The sequence below is a fragment of the Salvelinus fontinalis genome, chromosome 4 (genome assembly GCF_029448725.1).
Source record: "Salvelinus fontinalis isolate EN_2023a chromosome 4, ASM2944872v1, whole genome shotgun sequence".
NCBI lineage: Eukaryota > Metazoa > Chordata > Actinopteri > Salmoniformes > Salmonidae > Salvelinus > Salvelinus fontinalis.
This window is the reverse complement of record NC_074668.1, coordinates 83,572,063-83,595,599: the sequence shown is the minus strand read 5'-3', so window position 1 is coordinate 83,595,599 and position 23,537 is coordinate 83,572,063. Positions and strand designations below refer to the sequence as shown.

General features: G+C 36.4%; 1 protein-coding gene across 1 annotated transcript in view; it reads right to left on the bottom strand.

Annotated features, from left to right (window-relative positions):
* LOC129852940 (probable E3 ubiquitin-protein ligase HERC1) overlaps positions 1-23,537 on the bottom strand; it is a 180,100-nt gene that overhangs the window by 10,872 nt on the left and 145,691 nt on the right. The window contains exons 37-39 of the mRNA XM_055918539.1: positions 8,889-8,965; positions 6,192-6,444; positions 1,736-1,888 (exon numbers count right to left, since the gene is read on the bottom strand). Coding sequence (XP_055774514.1) covers positions 1,736-1,888; positions 6,192-6,444; positions 8,889-8,965 — 483 coding nt within the window. The remainder of the gene's footprint in view (positions 1-1,735; positions 1,889-6,191; positions 6,445-8,888; positions 8,966-23,537) is intronic.

Sequence of the window (23,537 nt, the reverse complement as noted above, 5' to 3'; positions counted from 1 at the left end):
TTAGCTGTGTCGTACCTGTCTGTCTATCTCGTGCAGGCGGTACATGGTGTTATCTGTGTCGGAACAGTCTGTCTATCTCGTGCTGCCAGTCCTCGATGGTGTTATCTGTGTCATACCTGTCTGTCTATCTCGTGCAGGTGGTACTTGGTGTTATCTGTGTCGTAGCCTTCTGTCTATCTCGTGCTGCCAGTCCTTGATGGTGTTATCTGTGTCGTAACTGTCTGTCTATCTCGTGCTGCCAGTCCACGATGGTCTTATCTGTGTCGTACCTGTCTGTCTATCTCGTGCTGCCAGTCCTCGATGGTGTTATCTGTGTCGTAACCGTCTGTCTATCTCGTGCAGGTGGTACTCCGTGGGGTTGTCTGTGTGTGTGTGTTGTACCTGTCTGTCTATCTCGTGCAGGCGGTACTTGATGGTGTTAGCTGTGTCGTACCTGTCTGTCTATCTCGTGCAGGCGGTACTCCGTGGGGTTGTCTGTGTGTGTGTGTTGTACCTGTCTGTCTATCTCGTGCAGGCGGTACTTGATGGTGTTAGCTGTGTCGTACCTGTCTGTCTATCTAGTGCAGGCGGTACTCCGTGGGGTTGTCTGTGTGTGTGTGTTGTACCTGTCTGTCTATCTCGTGCAGGCGGTACTTGATGGTGTTAGCTGTGTCGTACCTGTCTGTCTATCTCGTGCAGGCGGTACATGGTGTTATCTGTGTCGGAACAGTCTGTCTATCTCGTGCTGCCAGTCCTCGATGGTGTTATCTGTGTCATACCTGTCTGTCTATCTCGTGCAGGTGGTACTTGGTGTTATCTGTGTCGTAGCCTTCTGTCTATCTCGTGCTGCCAGTCCTTGATGGTGTTATCTGTGTCGTAACTGTCTGTCTATCTCGTGCTGCCAGTCCACGATGGTCTTATCTGTGTCGTACCTGTCTGTCTATCTCGTGCTGCCAGTCCTCGATGGTGTTATCTGTGTCGTAACCGTCTGTCTATCTCGTGCTGCCAGTCCCCGATGGTGTTATCTGTATCGTAACCGTCTGTCTACCTCGTGCTGCCAGTCCTCGATGGTGTTATCTGTGTCGTAACTGTCTGTCTATCTCGTGCAGGTGGTACTCGATGGTGTTATCTGTGTCATACCTGTCTGTCTATCTAGTGCAGGCGGTACTTGATGGGGTTGTCTGTGTGTGTGTCGTGCCTGTCTGTCTATCTAGTGCAGGCGGTACTCCGTGGGGTTGTCTGTGTGTGTGTGTTGTACCTGTCTGTCTATCTCATGCAGGCGGTACTCGATGGGGTTGTCTGTGTGTGTGTGTGTCGTACCTGTCTGTCTATCTCGTGCAGGCGGTACTCGATGGTGTTATCTGTGTCGTAACTGTCTGTCTATCTCGTGCAGGCGGTACTTGATGGTGTTATCTGTGTCGTAACTGTCTGTCTATCTCGTGCAGGTGGTACTCGATGGTGTTATCTGTGTCATACCGGTCTGTCTATCTAGTGCAGGCGGTACTTGATGGGGTTGTCTGTGTGTGTGTCGTACCTGTCTGTCTATCTAGTGCAGGCGGTACTCAATGGGGTTGTCTGTGTGTGTGTGTTGTACCTGTCTGTCTATCTAGTGCAGGCGGTACTCCGTGGGGTTGTCTGTGTGTGTGTGTGTGTCGTACCTGTCTGTCTATCTCGTGCAGGCGGTACTCCTGTGTGTGTGTGTCGTACCTGTCTGTCTATCTCGTGCAGGCGGTACTCCTGTGTGTGTGTGTCGTACCTGTCTGTCTATCTCGTGCAGGCGGTACTCGATGGCCCGGGCTACATACTCCTTCCTGTTGGAGAAGGTCAGCGGGATGCTGTTTCCACCGGGGATAATAGGAACCATCTTACCGTCTGCACTCTGACCCACAAACGAATCCAGAGGAATCATCTAGAGGGGGGAACACAACAGTAAAACATCACATCATCTGAATTCAAGTTGGTTCAAGTTGGAGTCAATTCATTTTGTAGAGAGTTGATTCAGTATCCTGTCAGATCAGGAGATACAGTCCCTTCCTCTTTATTCCCTGTCTCTCTCTCTCCTCCCGCTCCTTCCTCCATCTTTCCCTCTCTTGGCTAGGAGAGTGTGGGCCTGAGAGCCCCTGTCTCTCCCTCCTCTCCTCCATTACCCCTCTCTTTCCCCTGGCTGTGGTCCTTCCTTCACAAGACTGGGAGGCCATGTCTCTCTCTCCCTTTTTCCCTTCCTCTCCCTCCTTCCCCCCTCTCTCCCTTCCTCTCCCTCTCTGGACTCCCTCTATCTATCCTGGCTGTGGTCCGTCCTGGGAGGCAGGCCAATTGGCCAATCGGCAGACAGGATGTGCTGCATCAACAGGACCCTTGCACTCCAGTATGTGTGTGTGTGTGTGTGTGTGTGTGTGTGTGTGTGTGTGTGTGTGTGTGTGTGTGTGTGTGTGTGTGTCTGTGTGAGAGAGAGAGCCCGGTCCAGCCCAGTAGAGTCACAGTGCAGTGGTTATGTGTGTGTGTGTCGGGGGGAACGAAGGTTGGCCATTGTGTATCAATAAGAACCAGAGCCAGAATGGTGAGCAGGGGTGAGGTTGGGGGGGGGGGGGGGGGGGGGTTAGAGAGAGAAACACAGTGTACCAGTTAGAGCAAGAGACCTCCCCACACCATATTATCAACATACCATATTACCACCATACCATATTATCACCATACCATATTATCACCATACTGAGAGACCTCACCATACCATATTATCATCATACCATATTATCACCATACTGAGACCTCACCATACCATATTATCACCATACCATATTATCACCATACCATATTATCTCCATACTGAGAGACCTCACCATACCATATTATCACCATACCATATTACCAACATACTGAGAGACCTCACCATACCATATTATCACCATACCATATTATCACCATACCATATTATCACCATACCATATTATCACCATACCATATTACCACCATACTGAGAGACCTCACCATACCATATTATCACCACACCATATTATCACCATACCATATTCACACCATACCATATTATCACCATACCATATTACCACCATACCATATTATCACCATACCATATTATCACCATACCATATTATCACCATACCATATCATCACCATACTGAGAGACATCACCCTACCATATTATCACCATACTGAGAGACCTTCCCATACCATATTATCACCATACCATATTATCACCATACCATATTATCAACACACCATATTATCACCATACCATATTATCACCATACCATTTTATCAACGTACCATATTATCACCACACCATATTATCACCATACTGAGAGACCTTCCCATACCATATTATCACCATACCATATTATCACCATATTACCACCATACCATATTATCACCATACTGAGAGACCTCACCATAACATATTACCACCATACCATATTATCACCATACCATATTATCAACACACCATATTATCACCATACCATATTATCACCATACCATATTACCACCATATTACCACCATACCATATTACCACCATACCATATTATCACCGTACCATATTATCACCGTACCATATTATCACCATACCATATTATCACCGTACCATATTATCACCGTACCATATTATCACGTACCATATTATCACCGTACCATATTATCACCGTACCATATTATCACCGTACCATAGTATCACCGTACCATATTATCACCGTACCATATTATCACCATACCATATTATCGCCATACTATATTATCACCATACTGAGACTTCACCACACCATATTATCACCATACCATATTACCACCATACCATATTATCACCACACCATATTATCACCACACCATATTATCACCATACCATATTATCGCCATACTATATTATCACCATACTGAGAGACTTCACCACACCATATTATCCCCACACCATATTATCACCATACCATATTATCACCACACCATATTATCACCACACCATATTATCACAACACCATATTATCACCATACTGAGAGACCTCACCATACCATATTATCCCCATACCATATTATCACCATACCATATTATCACCATACTGAGAGACCTCACCACACCATATTATCACCATACCATATTATCACCATACCATATTATCACCACACCATATTATCACCACACCATATTATCACCATACTGAGAGACCTCACCATACCATATTATCCCCATACCATATTATCACCATACTATATTATCACCATACTGAGAGACCTCACCATACCATATTATCACCATACCATATTATCACCATACTGAGAGACCTCACCACACCATATTATCACCATACCATATTATCACCATACCATATTATCACCACACCATATTATCACCACACCATATTATCACCATACTGAGAGACCTCACCACACCATATTATCACCATACCATATTACCACCATACCATATTATCACCATACCATATTACCACCATACCATATTATCACCATACTGAGAGACCTCACCACACCATATTATCACCATACCATATTACCACCATACCATATTATCACCATACCATATTATCACCATACCATATTATCACCACACCATATTATCACCATACCATATTACCACCATACTGAGACCTCACCATACCATATTATCACCATACCATATTACCACCATACTGAGAGACCTCACCACACCATATTATCACCATACCATATTACCATCACACCATATTATCACCATACCATATTACCACCATACCATATTATCACCATACCATATTATTACCATACCATATTATCACCATACCATATTACCACCATACTGAGACCTCACCATACCATATTATCACCATACCATATTACCACCATACTGAGACCTCACCATACCATATTATCACCATACCATATCATTACCATACCATATTATCACCATACCATATTATCACCATACTGAGACCTCACCATACCATATTATCACCATACCATATTACCACCATACTGAGAGACCTCACCATACCATATTATCACCATATTATCACCATACCGAGAGACCTCACATTTTCTAGGCTAGTTTCCAAGTCAAATCTCCATCCATTTCAGTTCCAGCATTGAATCCAAACTGAATGGATGTGAACCATCACTCTCCTCCAAGCTTCTCTGTCTCCCTTTCCCTCTCCTCCAAGCTTCTCTGTCTCCCTTTCCCTCTCCCTTTCCCTCTCCTCCAAGCTTCTCTGTCTCCCTTTCCCTCTCCCTTTCCCTCTCCTCCAAGCTTCTCTGTCTCCCTTTCCCTCTCCCTTTCCCTCTCCTCCAAGCTTCTCTGTCTCCCTTTCCCTCTCCCTTTCCCTCTCCTCCAAGCTTCTCTGTCTCCCTTTCCCTCTCCCTTTCCCTCTCCTCCAAGCTTCTCTGTCTCCCTTTCCCTCTCCCTTTCCCTCTCCTCCAAGCTTCTCTGTCTCCCTTTCCCTCTCCCTTTCACTCTCCTCCAAGCTTCTCTGTCTCCCTTTCCCTCTCCTCCAAGCTTCTCTGTCTCCCTTTCCCTCTCCTCCAAGCTTCTCTGTCTCCCTTTCCCTCTCCTCCAAGCTTCTCTGTCTCCCTTTCCCTCTCCTCCAAGCTTCTCTGTCTCCCTTTCCCTCTCCTCCAAGCTTCTCTGTCTCCCTTTCCCTCTCCCTCTCCTCCAAGCTTCTCTGTCTCCCTTTCCCTCTCCCTTTCCCTCTCCCTTTCCCTCTCCTCCAAGCTTCTCTGTCTCCCTTTCCCTCTCCCTTTCACTCTCCTCCAAGCTTCTCTGTCTCCCTTTCCCTCTCCTCCAAGCTTCTCTGTCTCCCTTTCCCTCTCCTCCAAGCTTCTCTGTCTCCCTTTCCCTCTCCCTTTCCCTCTCCTCCAAGCTTCTCTGTCTCCCTTTCCCTCTCCCTTTCCCTCTCCTCCAAGCTTCTCTGTCTCCCTTTCCCTCTCCCTTTCCCTCTCCTCCAAGCTTCTCTGTCTCCCTTTCCCTCTCCCTTTCCCTCTCCTCCAAGCTTCTCTGTCTCCCTTTCCCTCTCCTCCAAGCTTCTCTGTCTCCCTTTCCCTCTCCTCCAAGCTTCTCTGTCTCCCTTTCCCTCTCCTCCAAGCTTCTCTGTCTCCCTTTCCCTCTCCCTTTCCCTCTCCTCCAAGCTTCTTTCTCTCTCTTTCCCTCTCCTCCTCATACCAATATCATAGCTCCTGACCTTCAGTTGAGGGGGAAAAAAAGCCTGAATAAAAGTATCACCTCGTGGAAATTATCCTCTGTGATGCCGCTGTCTTCAATGTGAAGAATGCTGTTGAGTGTCTGAACGTAGAGCAGGTCCACCTCCTCCAGATCCTCCAGGACCAGAGGAATACAACACAGCTGCTTCCACACCAGGGGCGCAAGGTGCAGGTCCAAGGGCTTCTTGGTCCGGATAGCCACCCCCATCAGGATGCCCAGGAACTTCAACTGGAGGAGCTGCTCATCCAGACAGGCTGACGGGCTCAGCAGGAACCTGGGGGAACGAGGGACGTTTAGAGTTGACCTGAGTGGCCCATAACATAGAGTCATATAGACTATACATCTGTAGTGGCCCATAACATAGAGTCATATAGACTATACCTCTGTAGTGGCCCATAACATAGAGTCATATAGACTATACCTCTGTAGTGGCCCATAACATATAGACTATACCTCTGTAATGTCCCATAACACAGAGTCATATAGACTATACCTCTGTAATGGCCCGTAACACAGAGTCATATAGACTATACCTCTGTAGTGGCCCATAACATAGAGTCATTTAGACTATACCTCTGTAGTGGCCCATAACATAGAGTCATATAGACTATACCTCTGTAGTGGCCCATAACATAGAGTCATATAGACTATACCTCTGTAGTGGCCCATAACACAGAGTCATATAGACTATACCTCTGTAGTGGCCCATAACATAGAGTCATATAGACTATACCTCTGTAGTGGCCCATAACATAGAGTCATATAGACTATACCTCTGTAGTGGCCCATAACATAGAGTCATATAGACTATACCTCTGTAGTGGCCCATAACATAGAGTCATATAGACTACACCTCTGTAGTGGCCCATAACATAGAGTCATATAGACTATACCTCTGTAGTGGCCCATAACATAGAGTCATATAGTCTGGTAATGAGACAGCGTGTCAGTAATGTGGTACTGTCTCTATATGGTGACTGGTAATGAGGTACTGTCTCTATATGGTGACTGGTAATGTGGTACTGTCTATATATGGTGACTGGTAATGAGACAGCGTGTCAGTAATGTGGTACTGTCTCTATATGGTGACTGGTAATGTGGTACTGTTTCTATATGGTGACTGGTAATGAGGTACTGTCTCTATATGGTGACTGGTAATGTGGTACTGTCTCTATATGGTGACTGGTAATGTGGTACTGTCTCTATATGGTGACTGGTAATGTGGTACTGTCTATATATGGTGACTGGTAATGTGGTACTGTCTATATATGGTGACTGGTAATGTGGTACTGTCTCTATATGGTGACTGGTAATGTGGTACTGTCTATATATGGTGACTGGTAATGTGGTACTGTCTATATATGGTGACTGGTAATGTGGTACTGTCTCTATATGGTGACTGGTAATGTGGTACTGTCTCTATATGGTGACTGGTAATGTGGTACTGTCTCTATACGGTGACTGGTAATGAGACAGCGTGTCAGTAATGTGGTACTGTCTCTATATGGTGACTGGTAATGTGGTACTGTCTCTATATGGTGACTGGTAATGTGGTACTGTCTCTATATGGTGACTGGTAATGTGGTACTGTCTCTATATGGTGACTGGTAATGTGGTACTGTCTCTATATGGTGACTGGTAATGTGGTACTGTCTCTATATGGTGACTGGTAATGTGGTACTGTCTCTATATGGTGACTGGTAATGTGGTACTGTCTCTATACGGTGACTGGTAATGTGGTACTGTCTCTATATGGTGACTGGTAATGTGGTACTGTCTCTATACGGTGACTGGTAATGTGGTACTGTCTCTATATGGTGACTGGTAATGTGGTACTGTCTCTATACGGTGACTGGTAATGAGACAGCGTGTCAGTAATGTGGTACTGTCTCTATATGGTGACTGGTAATGTGGTACTGTCTCTATATGGTGACTGGTAATGTGGTACTGTCTCTATATGGTGACTGGTAATGTGGTACTGTCTCTATATGGTGACTGGTAATGTGGTACTGTCTCTATATGGTGACTGGTAATGAGACAGCGTGTCAGTAATGTGGTACTGTCTCTATATGGTGACTGGTAATGTGGTACTGTCTCTATATGGTGACTGGTAATGTGGTACTGTCTCTATATGGTGACTGGTAATGTGGTACTGTCTCTATATGGTGACTGGTAATGTGGTACTGTCTCTATACGGTGACTGGTAATGTGGTACTGTCTCTATATGGTGACTGGTAATGTGGTACTGTCTCTATACGGTGACTGGTAATGAGACAGCGTGTCAGTAATGTGGTACTGTTTCTATATGGTGACTGGTAATGAGGTACTGTCTCTATATGGTGACTGGTAATGTGGTACTGTCTATATATGGTGACTGGTAATGTGGTACTGTCTCTATATGGTGACTGGTAATGTGGTACTGTCTCTATATGGTGACTGGTAATGTGGTACTGTTTCTATATGGTGACTGGTAATGTGGTACTGTCTCTATACGGTGACTGGTAATGTGGTACTGTCTCTATATGGTGACTGGTAATGTGGTACTGTCTCTATATGGTGACTGGTAATGAGGTACTGTCTCTATATGGTGACTGGTAATGTGGTACTGTCTCTATATGGTGACTGGTAATGTGGTACTGTCTCTATACGGTGACTGGTAATGAGACAGCGTGTCAGTAATGAGGTACTGTGTGTCTCTGTTGGTGTCCCAGTCCTCACCTGTCTCTGTTGTAGCCCACCTCAGCTGTGGCGTTGGGGGACGGGATGAGGAGATCCACTACTCCTGTCTCCAACTCCTACACAGGAAATAGGCGTCAGTCTCACAAGATATCCTGTCCACGGCCTGTCTCTAAATAATATCACTTTTCTGACTCGTTGTTAGTTGAACATTTCAGGAAACTATAAAATATGGATAAACTCAGAAGAATAGACAAGAACATACTGCAGACACAACAAGGAAATGACTTCATGTTGAGACTGAGGCTCTGCTCCCAAATCCAAAACAACAAACCACTTAGAATGTATGTTACTATCTCAAATACATAGATTTATAATACAGTCACTAATTCTACTGTTACTATCCCACCACTATTATAATACAGTCACTAATTCTACTGTTACTATCTCACTGCTATTTATAATACAGTCACTAATTCTACTGTTACTATCTCACTACTATACAGTCACTAATTCTACTGTTACTATCCCACTACTATACAGTCACTAATTCTACTGTTACTATCCCACTACTATTTATAATAGTCACCAATTCTACTGTTACTATCCCACTACTATACAGCCACTAATTCTACTGTTACTATCCCACTACTATTTATAATACAGCCACTAATTCTACTGTTACTATCCCACTACTATTTATAATACAGTCACTAATTCTACTGTTACTATCCCACTACTATACAGTCACTAATTCTACTGTTACTATCCCACTACTATTATAATACAGTCACTAATTCTACTGTTACTATCCCACTACTATTTATAATACAGTCACTAATTCTACTGTTACTATCCCACTACTATACAGTCACTAATTCTACTGTTACTATCCTACTACTATTATAATACAGTCACTAATTCTACTGTTACTATCGCACTACTATTTATAATAGTCACTAATTCTACTGTTACTATCCCACTACTATTATAATACAGTCACTAATTCTACTGTTACTATCCCAGTACTATTTATAATACAGTCACTAATTCTACTGTTACTATCCCACTACTATTTATAATACAGTCACTAATTCTACTGTTACTATCCCACTACTATTATAATAGTCACTAATTCTACTGTTACTATCCCACTACTATACAGTCACTAATTCTACTGTTACTATCCCACTACTATTATAATACAGTCACTAATTCTACTGTTACTATCTCACTACTATTTATAATACAGTCACTAATTCTACTGTTACTATCCCACTACTATTTATAATAGTCACCAATTCTACTGTTACTATCCCACTACTATACAGTCACTAATTCTACTGTTACTATCCCACTACTATACAGTCACTAATTCTACTGTTACTATCCCACTACTATTTATAATACAGTCACTAATTCTACTGTTACTATCCCACTACTATTTATAATACAGTCACTAATTCTACTGTTACTATCTCACTACTATTTATAATACAGTCACTAATTCTACTGTTACTATCCCACTACTATTATAATACAGTCACTAATTCTACTGTTACTATCCCACTACTATTATAATACAGTCACTAATTCTACTGTTACTATCTCACTACTATTTATAATAGTCACCAATTCTACTGTTACTATCCCACTACTATACAGTCACTAATTCTACTGTTACTATCCCACTACTATTTATAATACAGTCACTAATTCTACTGTTACTATCCCACTACTATTTATAATACAGTCACTAATTCTACTGTAACTATCCCACTACTATTTATAATACAGTCACTAATTCTACTGTTACTATCCCAGTACTATTTATAATACAGCCACTAATTCTACTGTTACTATCCCACTACTATTTATAATACAGTCACTAATTCTATTGTTACTATCCCACTACTATTTATAATACAGTCACTAATTCTACTGTTACTATCCCACTACTATTTATAATACAGTCACTAATTCTACTGTTACTATCCCACTACTATTTATAATACAGTCACTAATTCTACTGTAACTATCCCACTACTATTTATAATACAGTCACTAATTCTACTGTTACTATCCCAGTACTATTTATAATACAGCCACTAATTCTACTGTTACTATCCCACTACTATTTATAATACAGTCACTAATTCTATTGTTACTATCCCACTACTATTATAATACAGTCACTAATTCTACTGTTACTATCCCAGTACTATTTATAATACAGTCACTAATTCTACTGTTACTATCCCACTACTATTTATAATACAGTCACTAATTCTACTGTTACTATCCCACTACTATACAGTCACTAATTCTACTGTTACTATCCCAGTACTATTTATAATACAGTCACTAATTCTACTGTTACTATCCCACTACTATTTATAATACAGTCACTAATTCTAATGTTACTATCCCACTACTATTTATAATACAGTCACTAATTCTACTGTTACTATCCCAGTACTATTTATAATACAGTCACTAATTCTACTGTTACTATCCCACTACTATTTATAATACAGTCACTAATTCTACTGTTACTATCCCACTACTATTATAATACAGTCACTAATTCTACTGTTACTATCCCACTACTATTTATAATATAGTCACTAATTCTACTGTTACTATCTCACTACTATACAGTCACTAATTCTACTGTTACTATCTCACTACTATTATAATACAGTCACTAATTCTACTGTTACTATCCCACTACTATTTATAATACAGTCAGTAATTCTACTGTTACTATCCCACTACTATTTATAATACAGTCACTAATTCTACTGTTACTATCCCACTACTATTTAGAATACAGTCACTAATTCTACTGTTACTATCCCACTACTATTTATAATACAGTCACTAATTCTACTGTTACTATCCCACTACTATTTATAATACATTCACTAATTCTACTGTTACTATCCCACTACTATACAGTCACTAATTCTACTGTTACTATCCCACTACTATTTATAATACAGTCACTAATTCTACTGTTACTATCCCACTACTATTATAATACAGTCACTAATTCTACTGTTACTATCCCACTACTATTATAATACAGTCACTAATTCTACTGTTACTATCCCACTACTATACAGTCACTAATTCTACTGTTACTATCCCACTACTATACAGTCACTAATTCTACTGTTACTATCCCACTACTATTTATAATACAGTCACTAATTCTACTATTACTATCCCACTACTATACAGTCACTAATTCTACTGTTACTATCCCACTACTATACAGTCACTAATTCTACTGTTACTATCCCACTACTATTATAATACAGTCACTAATTCTACTGTTACTATCCCACTACTATTTATAATACAGTCACTAATTCTACTGTTACTATCCCACTACTATACAGTCACTAATTCTACTGTTACTATCCCACTACTATTATAATACAGTCACTAATTCTACTGTTACTATCCCACTACCAGTTATAATACAGTCACTAATTCTACTGTTACTATCTCACTACTATTATAATACAGTCACTAATTCTACTGTTACTATCCCACTACTATTTATAATACAGTCACTAATTCTACTGTTACTATCCCACTACTATACAGTCACTAATTCTACTGTTACTATCCTACTACTATTATAATACAGTCACTAATTCTACTGTTACTATCGCACTACTATTTATAATAGTCACTAATTCTACTGTTACTATCCCACTACTATTATAATACAGTCACTAATTCTACTGTTACTATCTCACTACTATTTATAATACAGTCACTAATTCTACTGTTACTATCTCACTACTATTATAATACAGTCACTAATTCTACTGTTACTATCTCACTACTATTATAATACAGTCACTAATTCTACTGTTACTATCCCACTACTATACAGTCACTAATTCTACTGTTACTATCCCACTACTATACAGTCACTAATTCTACTGTTACTATCCCACTACTATTATAATACAGTCACTAATTCTACTGTTACTATCCCACTACTATTTATAATACAGTCACTAATTCTACTGTTACTATCCCACTACTATACAGTCACTAATTCTACTGTTACTATCCCACTACTATTATAATACAGTCACTAATTCTACTGTTACTATCCCACTACTATTTATAATACAGTCACTAATTCTACTGTTACTATCCCACTACTATTTAGAATACAGTCACTAATTCTACTGTTACTATCCCACTACTATTTATAATACAGTCACTAATTCTACTGTTACTATCCCACTACTATTTATAATACATTCACTAATTCTACTGTTACTATCCCACTACTATACAGTCACTAATTCTACTGTTACTATCCCACTACTATTTATAATACAGTCACTAATTCTACTGTTACTATCCCACTACTATTATAATACAGTCACTAATTCTACTGTTACTATCCCACTACTATTATAATACAGTCACTAATTCTACTGTTACTATCCCACTACTATACAGTCACTAATTCTACTGTTACTATCCCACTACTATACAGTCACTAATTCTACTGTTACTATCCCACTACTATTTATAATACAGTCACTAATTCTACTATTACTATCCCACTACTATACAGTCACTAATTCTACTGTTACTATCCCACTACTATACAGTCACTAATTCTACTGTTACTATCCCACTACTATTATAATACAGTCACTAATTCTACTGTTACTATCCCACTACTATTTATAATACAGTCACTAATTCTACTGTTACTATCCCACTACTATTTATAATACAGTCACTAATTCTACTGTTACTATCCCACTACTATTTATAATACAGTCACTAATTCTACTGTTACTATCCCACTACTATTATAATACAGTCACTAATTCTACTGTTACTATCCCAGTACTATTTATAATACAGTCACTAATTCTACTGTTACTATCCCACTACTATTTATAATACAGTCACTAATTCTACTGTTACTATCCCACTACTATTATAATAGTCACTAATTCTACTGTTACTATCCCACTACTATACAGTCACTAATTCTACTGTTACTATCCCACTACTATTATAATACAGTCACTAATTCTACTGTTACTATCTCACTACTATTTATAATACAGTCACTAATTCTACTGTTACTATCCCACTACTATTTATAATAGTCACCAATTCTACTGTTACTATCCCACTACTATACAGTCACTAATTCTACTGTTACTATCCCACTACTATACAGTCACTAATTCTACTGTTACTATCCCACTACTATTTATAATACAGTCACTAATTCTACTGTTACTATCCCACTACTATTTATAATACAGTCACTAATTCTACTGTTACTATCTCACTACTATTTATAATACAGTCACTAATTCTACTGTTACTATCCCACTACTATTATAATACAGTCACTAATTCTACTGTTACTATCCCACTACTATTATAATACAGTCACTAATTCTACTGTTACTATCTCACTACTATTTATAATAGTCACCAATTCTACTGTTACTATCCCACTACTATACAGTCACTAATTCTACTGTTACTATCCCACTACTATTTATAATACAGTCACTAATTCTACTGTTACTATCCCACTACTATTTATAATACAGTCACTAATTCTACTGTAACTATCCCACTACTATTTATAATACAGTCACTAATTCTACTGTTACTATCCCAGTACTATTTATAATACAGCCACTAATTCTACTGTTACTATCCCACTACTATTTATAATACAGTCACTAATTCTATTGTTACTATCCCACTACTATTTATAATACAGTCACTAATTCTACTGTTACTATCCCACTACTATTTATAATACAGTCACTAATTCTACTGTTACTATCCCACTACTATTTATAATACAGTCACTAATTCTACTGTAACTATCCCACTACTATTTATAATACAGTCACTAATTCTACTGTTACTATCCCAGTACTATTTATAATACAGCCACTAATTCTACTGTTACTATCCCACTACTATTTATAATACAGTCACTAATTCTATTGTTACTATCCCACTACTATTATAATACAGTCACTAATTCTACTGTTACTATCCCAGTACTATTTATAATACAGTCACTAATTCTACTGTTACTATCCCACTACTATTTATAATACAGTCACTAATTCTACTGTTACTATCCCACTACTATACAGTCACTAATTCTACTGTTACTATCCCAGTACTATTTATAATACAGTCACTAATTCTACTGTTACTATCCCACTACTATTTATAATACAGTCACTAATTCTAATGTTACTATCCCACTACTATTTATAATACAGTCACTAATTCTACTGTTACTATCCCAGTACTATTTATAATACAGTCACTAATTCTACTGTTACTATCCCACTACTATTTATAATACAGTCACTAATTCTACTGTTACTATCCCACTACTATTATAATACAGTCACTAATTCTACTGTTACTATCCCACTACTATTTATAATATAGTCACTAATTCTACTGTTACTATCTCACTACTATACAGTCACTAATTCTACTGTTACTATCTCACTACTATTATAATACAGTCACTAATTCTACTGTTACTATCCCACTACTATTTATAATACAGTCAGTAATTCTACTGTTACTATCCCACTACTATTTATAATACAGTCACTAATTCTACTGTTACTATCCCACTACTATTTAGAATACAGTCACTAATTCTACTGTTACTATCCCACTACTATTTATAATACAGTCACTAATTCTACTGTTACTATCCCACTACTATTTATAATACATTCACTAATTCTACTGTTACTATCCCACTACTATACAGTCACTAATTCTACTGTTACTATCCCACTACTATTTATAATACAGTCACTAATTCTACTGTTACTATCCCACTACTATTATAATACAGTCACTAATTCTACTGTTACTATCCCACTACTATTATAATACAGTCACTAATTCTACTGTTACTATCCCACTACTATACAGTCACTAATTCTACTGTTACTATCCCACTACTATACAGTCACTAATTCTACTGTTACTATCCCACTACTATTTATAATACAGTCACTAATTCTACTATTACTATCCCACTACTATACAGTCACTAATTCTACTGTTACTATCCCACTACTATACAGTCACTAATTCTACTGTTACTATCCCACTACTATTATAATACAGTCACTAATTCTACTGTTACTATCCCACTACTATTTATAATACAGTCACTAATTCTACTGTTACTATCCCACTACTATACAGTCACTAATTCTACTGTTACTATCCCACTACTATTATAATACAGTCACTAATTCTACTGTTACTATCCCACTACCAGTTATAATACAGTCACTAATTCTACTGTTACTATCTCACTACTATTATAATACAGTCACTAATTCTACTGTTACTATCCCACTACTATTTATAATACAGTCACTAATTCTACTGTTACTATCCCACTACTATACAGTCACTAATTCTACTGTTACTATCCTACTACTATTATAATACAGTCACTAATTCTACTGTTACTATCGCACTACTATTTATAATAGTCACTAATTCTACTGTTACTATCCCACTACTATTATAATACAGTCACTAATTCTACTGTTACTATCTCACTACTATTTATAATACAGTCACTAATTCTACTGTTACTATCTCACTACTATTATAATACAGTCACTAATTCTACTGTTACTATCTCACTACTATTATAATACAGTCACTAATTCTACTGTTACTATCCCACTACTATACAGTCACTAATTCTACTGTTACTATCCCACTACTATACAGTCACTAATTCTACTGTTACTATCCCACTACTATTATAATACAGTCACTAATTCTACTGTTACTATCCCACTACTATTTATAATACAGTCACTAATTCTACTGTTACTATCCCACTACTATACAGTCACTAATTCTACTGTTACTATCCCACTACTATTATAATACAGTCACTAATTCTACTGTTACTATCCCACTACTATTTATAATACAGTCACTAATTCTACTGTTACTATCCCACTACTATTTAGAATACAGTCACTAATTCTACTGTTACTATCCCACTACTATTTATAATACAGTCACTAATTCTACTGTTACTATCCCACTACTATTTATAATACATTCACTAATTCTACTGTTACTATCCCACTACTATACAGTCACTAATTCTACTGTTACTATCCCACTACTATTTATAATACAGTCACTAATTCTACTGTTACTATCCCACTACTATTATAATACAGTCACTAATTCTACTGTTACTATCCCACTACTATTATAATACAGTCACTAATTCTACTGTTACTATCCCACTACTATACAGTCACTAATTCTACTGTTACTATCCCACTACTATACAGTCACTAATTCTACTGTTACTATCCCACTACTATTTATAATACAGTCACTAATTCTACTATTACTATCCCACTACTATACAGTCACTAATTCTACTGTTACTATCCCACTACTATACAGTCACTAATTCTACTGTTACTATCCCACTACTATTATAATACAGTCACTAATTCTACTGTTACTATCCCACTACTATTTATAATACAGTCACTAATTCTACTGTTACTATCCCACTACTATTTATAATACAGTCACTAATTCTACTGTTACTATCCCACTACTATTTATAATACAGTCACTAATTCTACTGTTACTATCCCACTACTATTTAGAATACAGTCACTAATTCTACTGTTACTATCCCACTACTATTTATAATACAGTCACTAATTCTACTGTTACTATCCCACTACTATTTATAATACATTCACTAATTCTACTGTTACTATCCCACTACTATACAGTCACTAATTCTACTGTTACTATCCCACTACTATTTATAATACAGTCACTAATTCTACTGTTACTATCCCACTACTATTATAATACAGTCACTAATTCTACTGTTACTATCCCACTACTATTATAATACAGTCACTAATTCTACTGTTACTATCCCACTACTATACAGTCACTAATTCTACTGTTACTATCCCACTACTATACAGTCACTAATTCTACTGTTACTATCCCACTACTATTTATAATACAGTCACTAATTCTACTATTACTATCCCACTACTATACAGTCACTAATTCTACTGTTACTATCCCACTACTATACAGTCACTAATTCTACTGTTACTATCCCACTACTATTATAATACAGTCACTAATTCTACTGTTACTATCCCACTACTATTTATAATACAGTCACTAATTCTACTGTTACTATCCCACTACTATACAGTCACTAATTCTACTGTTACTATCCCACTACTATTATAATACAGTCACTAATTCTACTGTTACTATCCCACTACCAGTTATAATACAGTCACTAATTCTACTGTTACTATCTCACTACTATTATAATACAGTCACTAATTCTACTGTTACTATCCCACTACTATTTATAATACAGTCACTAATTCTACTGTTACTATCCCACTACTATACAGTCACTAATTCTACTGTTACTATCCTACTACTATTATAATACAGTCACTAATTCTACTGTTACTATCGCACTACTATTTATAATAGTCACTAATTCTACTGTTACTATCCCACTACTATTATAATACAGTCACTAATTCTACTGTTACTATCTCACTACTATTTATAATACAGTCACTAATTCTACTGTTACTATCTCACTACTATTATAATACAGTCACTAATTCTACTGTTACTATCTCACTACTATTATAATACAGTCACTAATTCTACTGTTACTATCCCACTACTATACAGTCACTAATTCTACTGTTACTATCCCACTACTATACAGTCACTAATTCTACTGTTACTATCCCACTACTATTATAATACAGTCACTAATTCTACTGTTACTATCCCACTACTATTTATAATACAGTCACTAATTCTACTGTTACTATCCCACTACTATACAGTCACTAATTCTACTGTTACTATCCCACTACTATTATAATACAGTCACTAATTCTACTGTTACTATCCCACTACTATTTATAATACAGTCACTAATTCTACTGTTACTATCCCACTACTATTATAATACAGTCACTAATTCTACTGTTACTATCCCACTACTATTTATAATACAGTCACTAATTCTACTGTTACTATCCCACTACTATACAGTCACTAATTCTACTGTTACTATCCCACTACTATTTATAATACAGTCACTAATTCTACTGTTACTATCCCACTACTATTATAATACAGTCACTAATTCTACTGTTACTATCCCACTACTATTTATAATACAGTCACTAATTCTACTGTTACTATCCCACTACTATTATAATACAGTCACTAATTCTACTGTTACTATCCCACTACTATACAGTCACTAATTCTACTGTTACTATCCAACTACTATTATAATACAGTCACTAATTCTGCTGTTACTATCCCACTACTATTTATAATACAGTCACTAATTCTACTGTTACTATCTCACTACTATTATAATACAGTCACTAATTCTACTGTTACTATCTATAATACAGTCACTAATTCTACTGTTACTATCCCACTACTATTTATAATACAGTCACTAATTCTACTGTTACTATCCCACTACTATTTATAATACAGTCACTAATTCTACTGTTACTATCCCACTATTATTATAATACAGTCACTAATTCTACTGTTACTATCCCACTACTATTTATAATACAGTCACTAATTCTACTGTTACTATCCCACTATTATTATAATACAGTCACTAATTCTACTGTTACTATCTCACTACTATTTATAATACAGTCACTAATTCTACTGTTACTATCCCACTATTATTATAATACAGTCACTAATTCTACTGTTACTATCCCACTACTATTATAATACAGTCACTAATTCTACTGTTACTATCCCACTACTATACAGTCACTAATTCTACTGTTACTATCCCACTACTATTATAATATAGTCACTAATTCTACTGTTACTATCCCACTACTATTTATAATACAGTCACTAATTCTACTGTTACTATCTCACTACTATTATAATACAGTCACTAATTCTACTGTTACAATCTATAATACAGTCACTAATTCTACTGTTACTATCCCACTACTATTTATAATACAGTCACTAATTGTACTGTTACTATCCCACTACTATTTATAATACAGTCACTAATTCTACTGTTACTATCCCACTACTATTTATAATACAGTCACTAATTCTACTGTTACTATCCCACTACTATACAGTCACTAATTCTACTGTTACTATCCCACTACTATTTATAATACAGTCACTAATTCTACTGTTACTATCCCACTACTATACAGTCACTAATTCTACTGTTACTATCCCACTACTATTATAATACAGTCACTAATTCTACTGTTACTATCCCACTACTATTTATAATACAGTCACTAATTCTACTGTTACTATCCCACTACTATACAGTCACTAATTCTACTGTTACTATCCCACTACTATTATAATACAGTCACTAATTCTACTGTTACTATCCCACTACTATTTATAATACAGTCACTAATTCTACTGTTACTATCCCACTACTATACAGTCACTAATTCTACTGTTACTATCCTACTACTATTATAATACAGTCACTAATTCTACTGTTACTATCGCACTACTATTTATAATAGTCACTAATTCTACTGTTACTATCCCACTACTATTATAATACAGTCACTAATTCTACTGTTACTATCCCACTACTATTTATAATACAGTCACTAATTCTACTGTTACTATCCCACTACTATACAGTCACTAATTCTACTGTTACTATCCCACTACTATTATAATACAGTCACTAATTCTACTGTTACTATCCCACTACTATTTATAATACAGTCACTAATTCTACTGTTACTATCCCACTACTATTATAATACAGTCACTAATTCTACTGTTACTATCCCACTACTATTTATAATACAGTCACTAATTCTACTGTTACTATCCCACTACTATACAGTCACTAATTCTACTGTTACTATCCCACTACTATTTATAATACAGTCACTAATTCTACTGTTACTATCCCACTACTATTATAATACAGTCACTAATTCTACTGTTACTATCCCACTACTATTTATAATACAGTCACTAATTCTACTGTTATTATCCCACTACTATTATAATACAGTCACTAATTCTACTGTTACTATCCCACTACTATACAGTCACTAATTCTACTGTTACTATCCAACTACTATTATAATACAGTCACTAATTCTGCTGTTACTATCCCACTACTATTTATAATACAGTCACTAATTCTACTGTTACTATCTCACTACTATTATAATACAGTCACTAATTCTACTGTTACTATCTATAATACAGTCACTAATTCTACTGTTACTATCCCACTACTATTTATAATACAGTCACTAATTCTACTGTTACTATCCCACTACTATTTATAATACAGTCACTAATTCTACTGTTACTATCCCACTATTATTATAATACAGTCACTAATTCTACTGTTACTATCCCACTACTATTTATAATACAGTCACTAATTCTACTGTTACTATCCCACTATTATTATAATACAGTCACTAATTCTACTGTTACTATCTCACTACTATTTATAATACAGTCACTAATTCTACTGTTACTATCCCACTATTATTATAATACAGTCACTAATTCTACTGTTACTATCCCACTACTATTATAATACAGTCACTAATTCTACTGTTACTATCCCACTACTATACAGTCACTAATTCTACTGTTACTATCCCACTACTATTATAATATAGTCACTAATTATACTGTTACTATCCCACTACTATTTATAATACAGTCACTAATTCTACTGTTACTATCTCACTACTATTATAATACAGTCACTAATTCTACTGTTACTATCTATAATACAGTCACTAATTCTACTGTTACTATCCCACTACTATTTATAATACAGTCACTAATTGTACTGTTACTATCCCACTACTATTTATAATACAGTCACTAATTCTACTGTTACTATCCCACTACTATTTATAATACAGTCACTAATTCTACTGTTACTATCCCACTACTATACAGTCACTAATTCTACTGTTACTATCCCACTACTATTTATAATACAGTCACTAATTCTACTGTTACTATCCCACTACTATACAGTCACTAATTCTACTGTTACTATCCCACTACTATTATAATACAGTCACTAATTCTACTGTTACTATCCCACTACTATTTATAATACAGTCACTAATTCTACTGTTACTATCCCACTACTATACAGTCACTAATTCTACTGTTACTATCCCACTACTATTATAATACAGTCACTAATTCTACTGTTACTATCCCACTACTATTTATAATACAGTCACTAATTCTACTGTTACTATCCCACTACTATACAGTCACTAATTCTACTGTTACTATCCTACTACTATTATAATACAGTCACTAATTCTACTGTTACTATCGCACTACTATTTATAATAGTCACTAATTCTACTGTTACTATCCCACTACTATTATAATACAGTCACTAATTCTACTGTTACTATCTCACTACTATTTATAATACAGTCACTAATTCTACTGTTACTATCTCACTACTATTATAATACAGTCACTAATTCTATTGTTACTATCTCACTACTATTATAATACAGTCACTAATTCTACTGTTACTATCTCACTACTATTATAATACAGTCACTAATTCTACTGTTACTATCCCACTACTATTTATAATACAGTCACTAATTCTATTGTTACTATCCCACTACTATTATAATACAGTCACTAATTCTACTGTTACTATCTCACTACTATTATAATACAGTCACTAATTCTACTGTTACTATCCCACTACTATACAGTCACTAATTCTACTGTTACTATCCCACTACTATTATAATACAGTCACTAATTCTACTGTTACTATCCCACTACTATTTATAATACAGTCACTAATTCTACTGTTACTATCTCACTACTATTATAATACAGTCACTAATTCTACTGTTACTATCTATAATACAGTCACTAATTCTACTGTTACTATCCCACTACTATTTATAATACAGTCACTAATTGTACTGTTACTATCCCACTACTATTATAATACAGTCACTAATTCTACTGTTACTATCCCACCACTATTATAATACAGTCACTAATTCTACTGTTACTATCCCAATACTATTATTATACAGTCACTAATTCTACTGTTACTATCCCACTACTATTTATGTTCTAACTGTTACATCTAACTGTAAACTCTACTGTAGTTATACTGCTACTATACCTGGCACATCTAACTGTAAACTCTACTGTAAATGACACCTCTGACTGTAAACTCTACTGTAACTGACACCTCTAACTGTAAACTCTACTGTATATGAGACATCTAACTGTAAACTCTATTGTAGTTATACTGTTACTATACCTGGCACATCTAACTGTAAACTCTACTGTAAATGACACCTCTGACTGTAAACTCTACTGTATATGAGACATCTAACTGTAAACTCTATTGTAGTTATACTGTTACTATACCTGGCACATCTAACTGTAAACTCTACTGTAAATGACACCTCTAACTGTAAACTCTACTGTAACTGACACCTCTAACTGTAAACTCTACTGTAT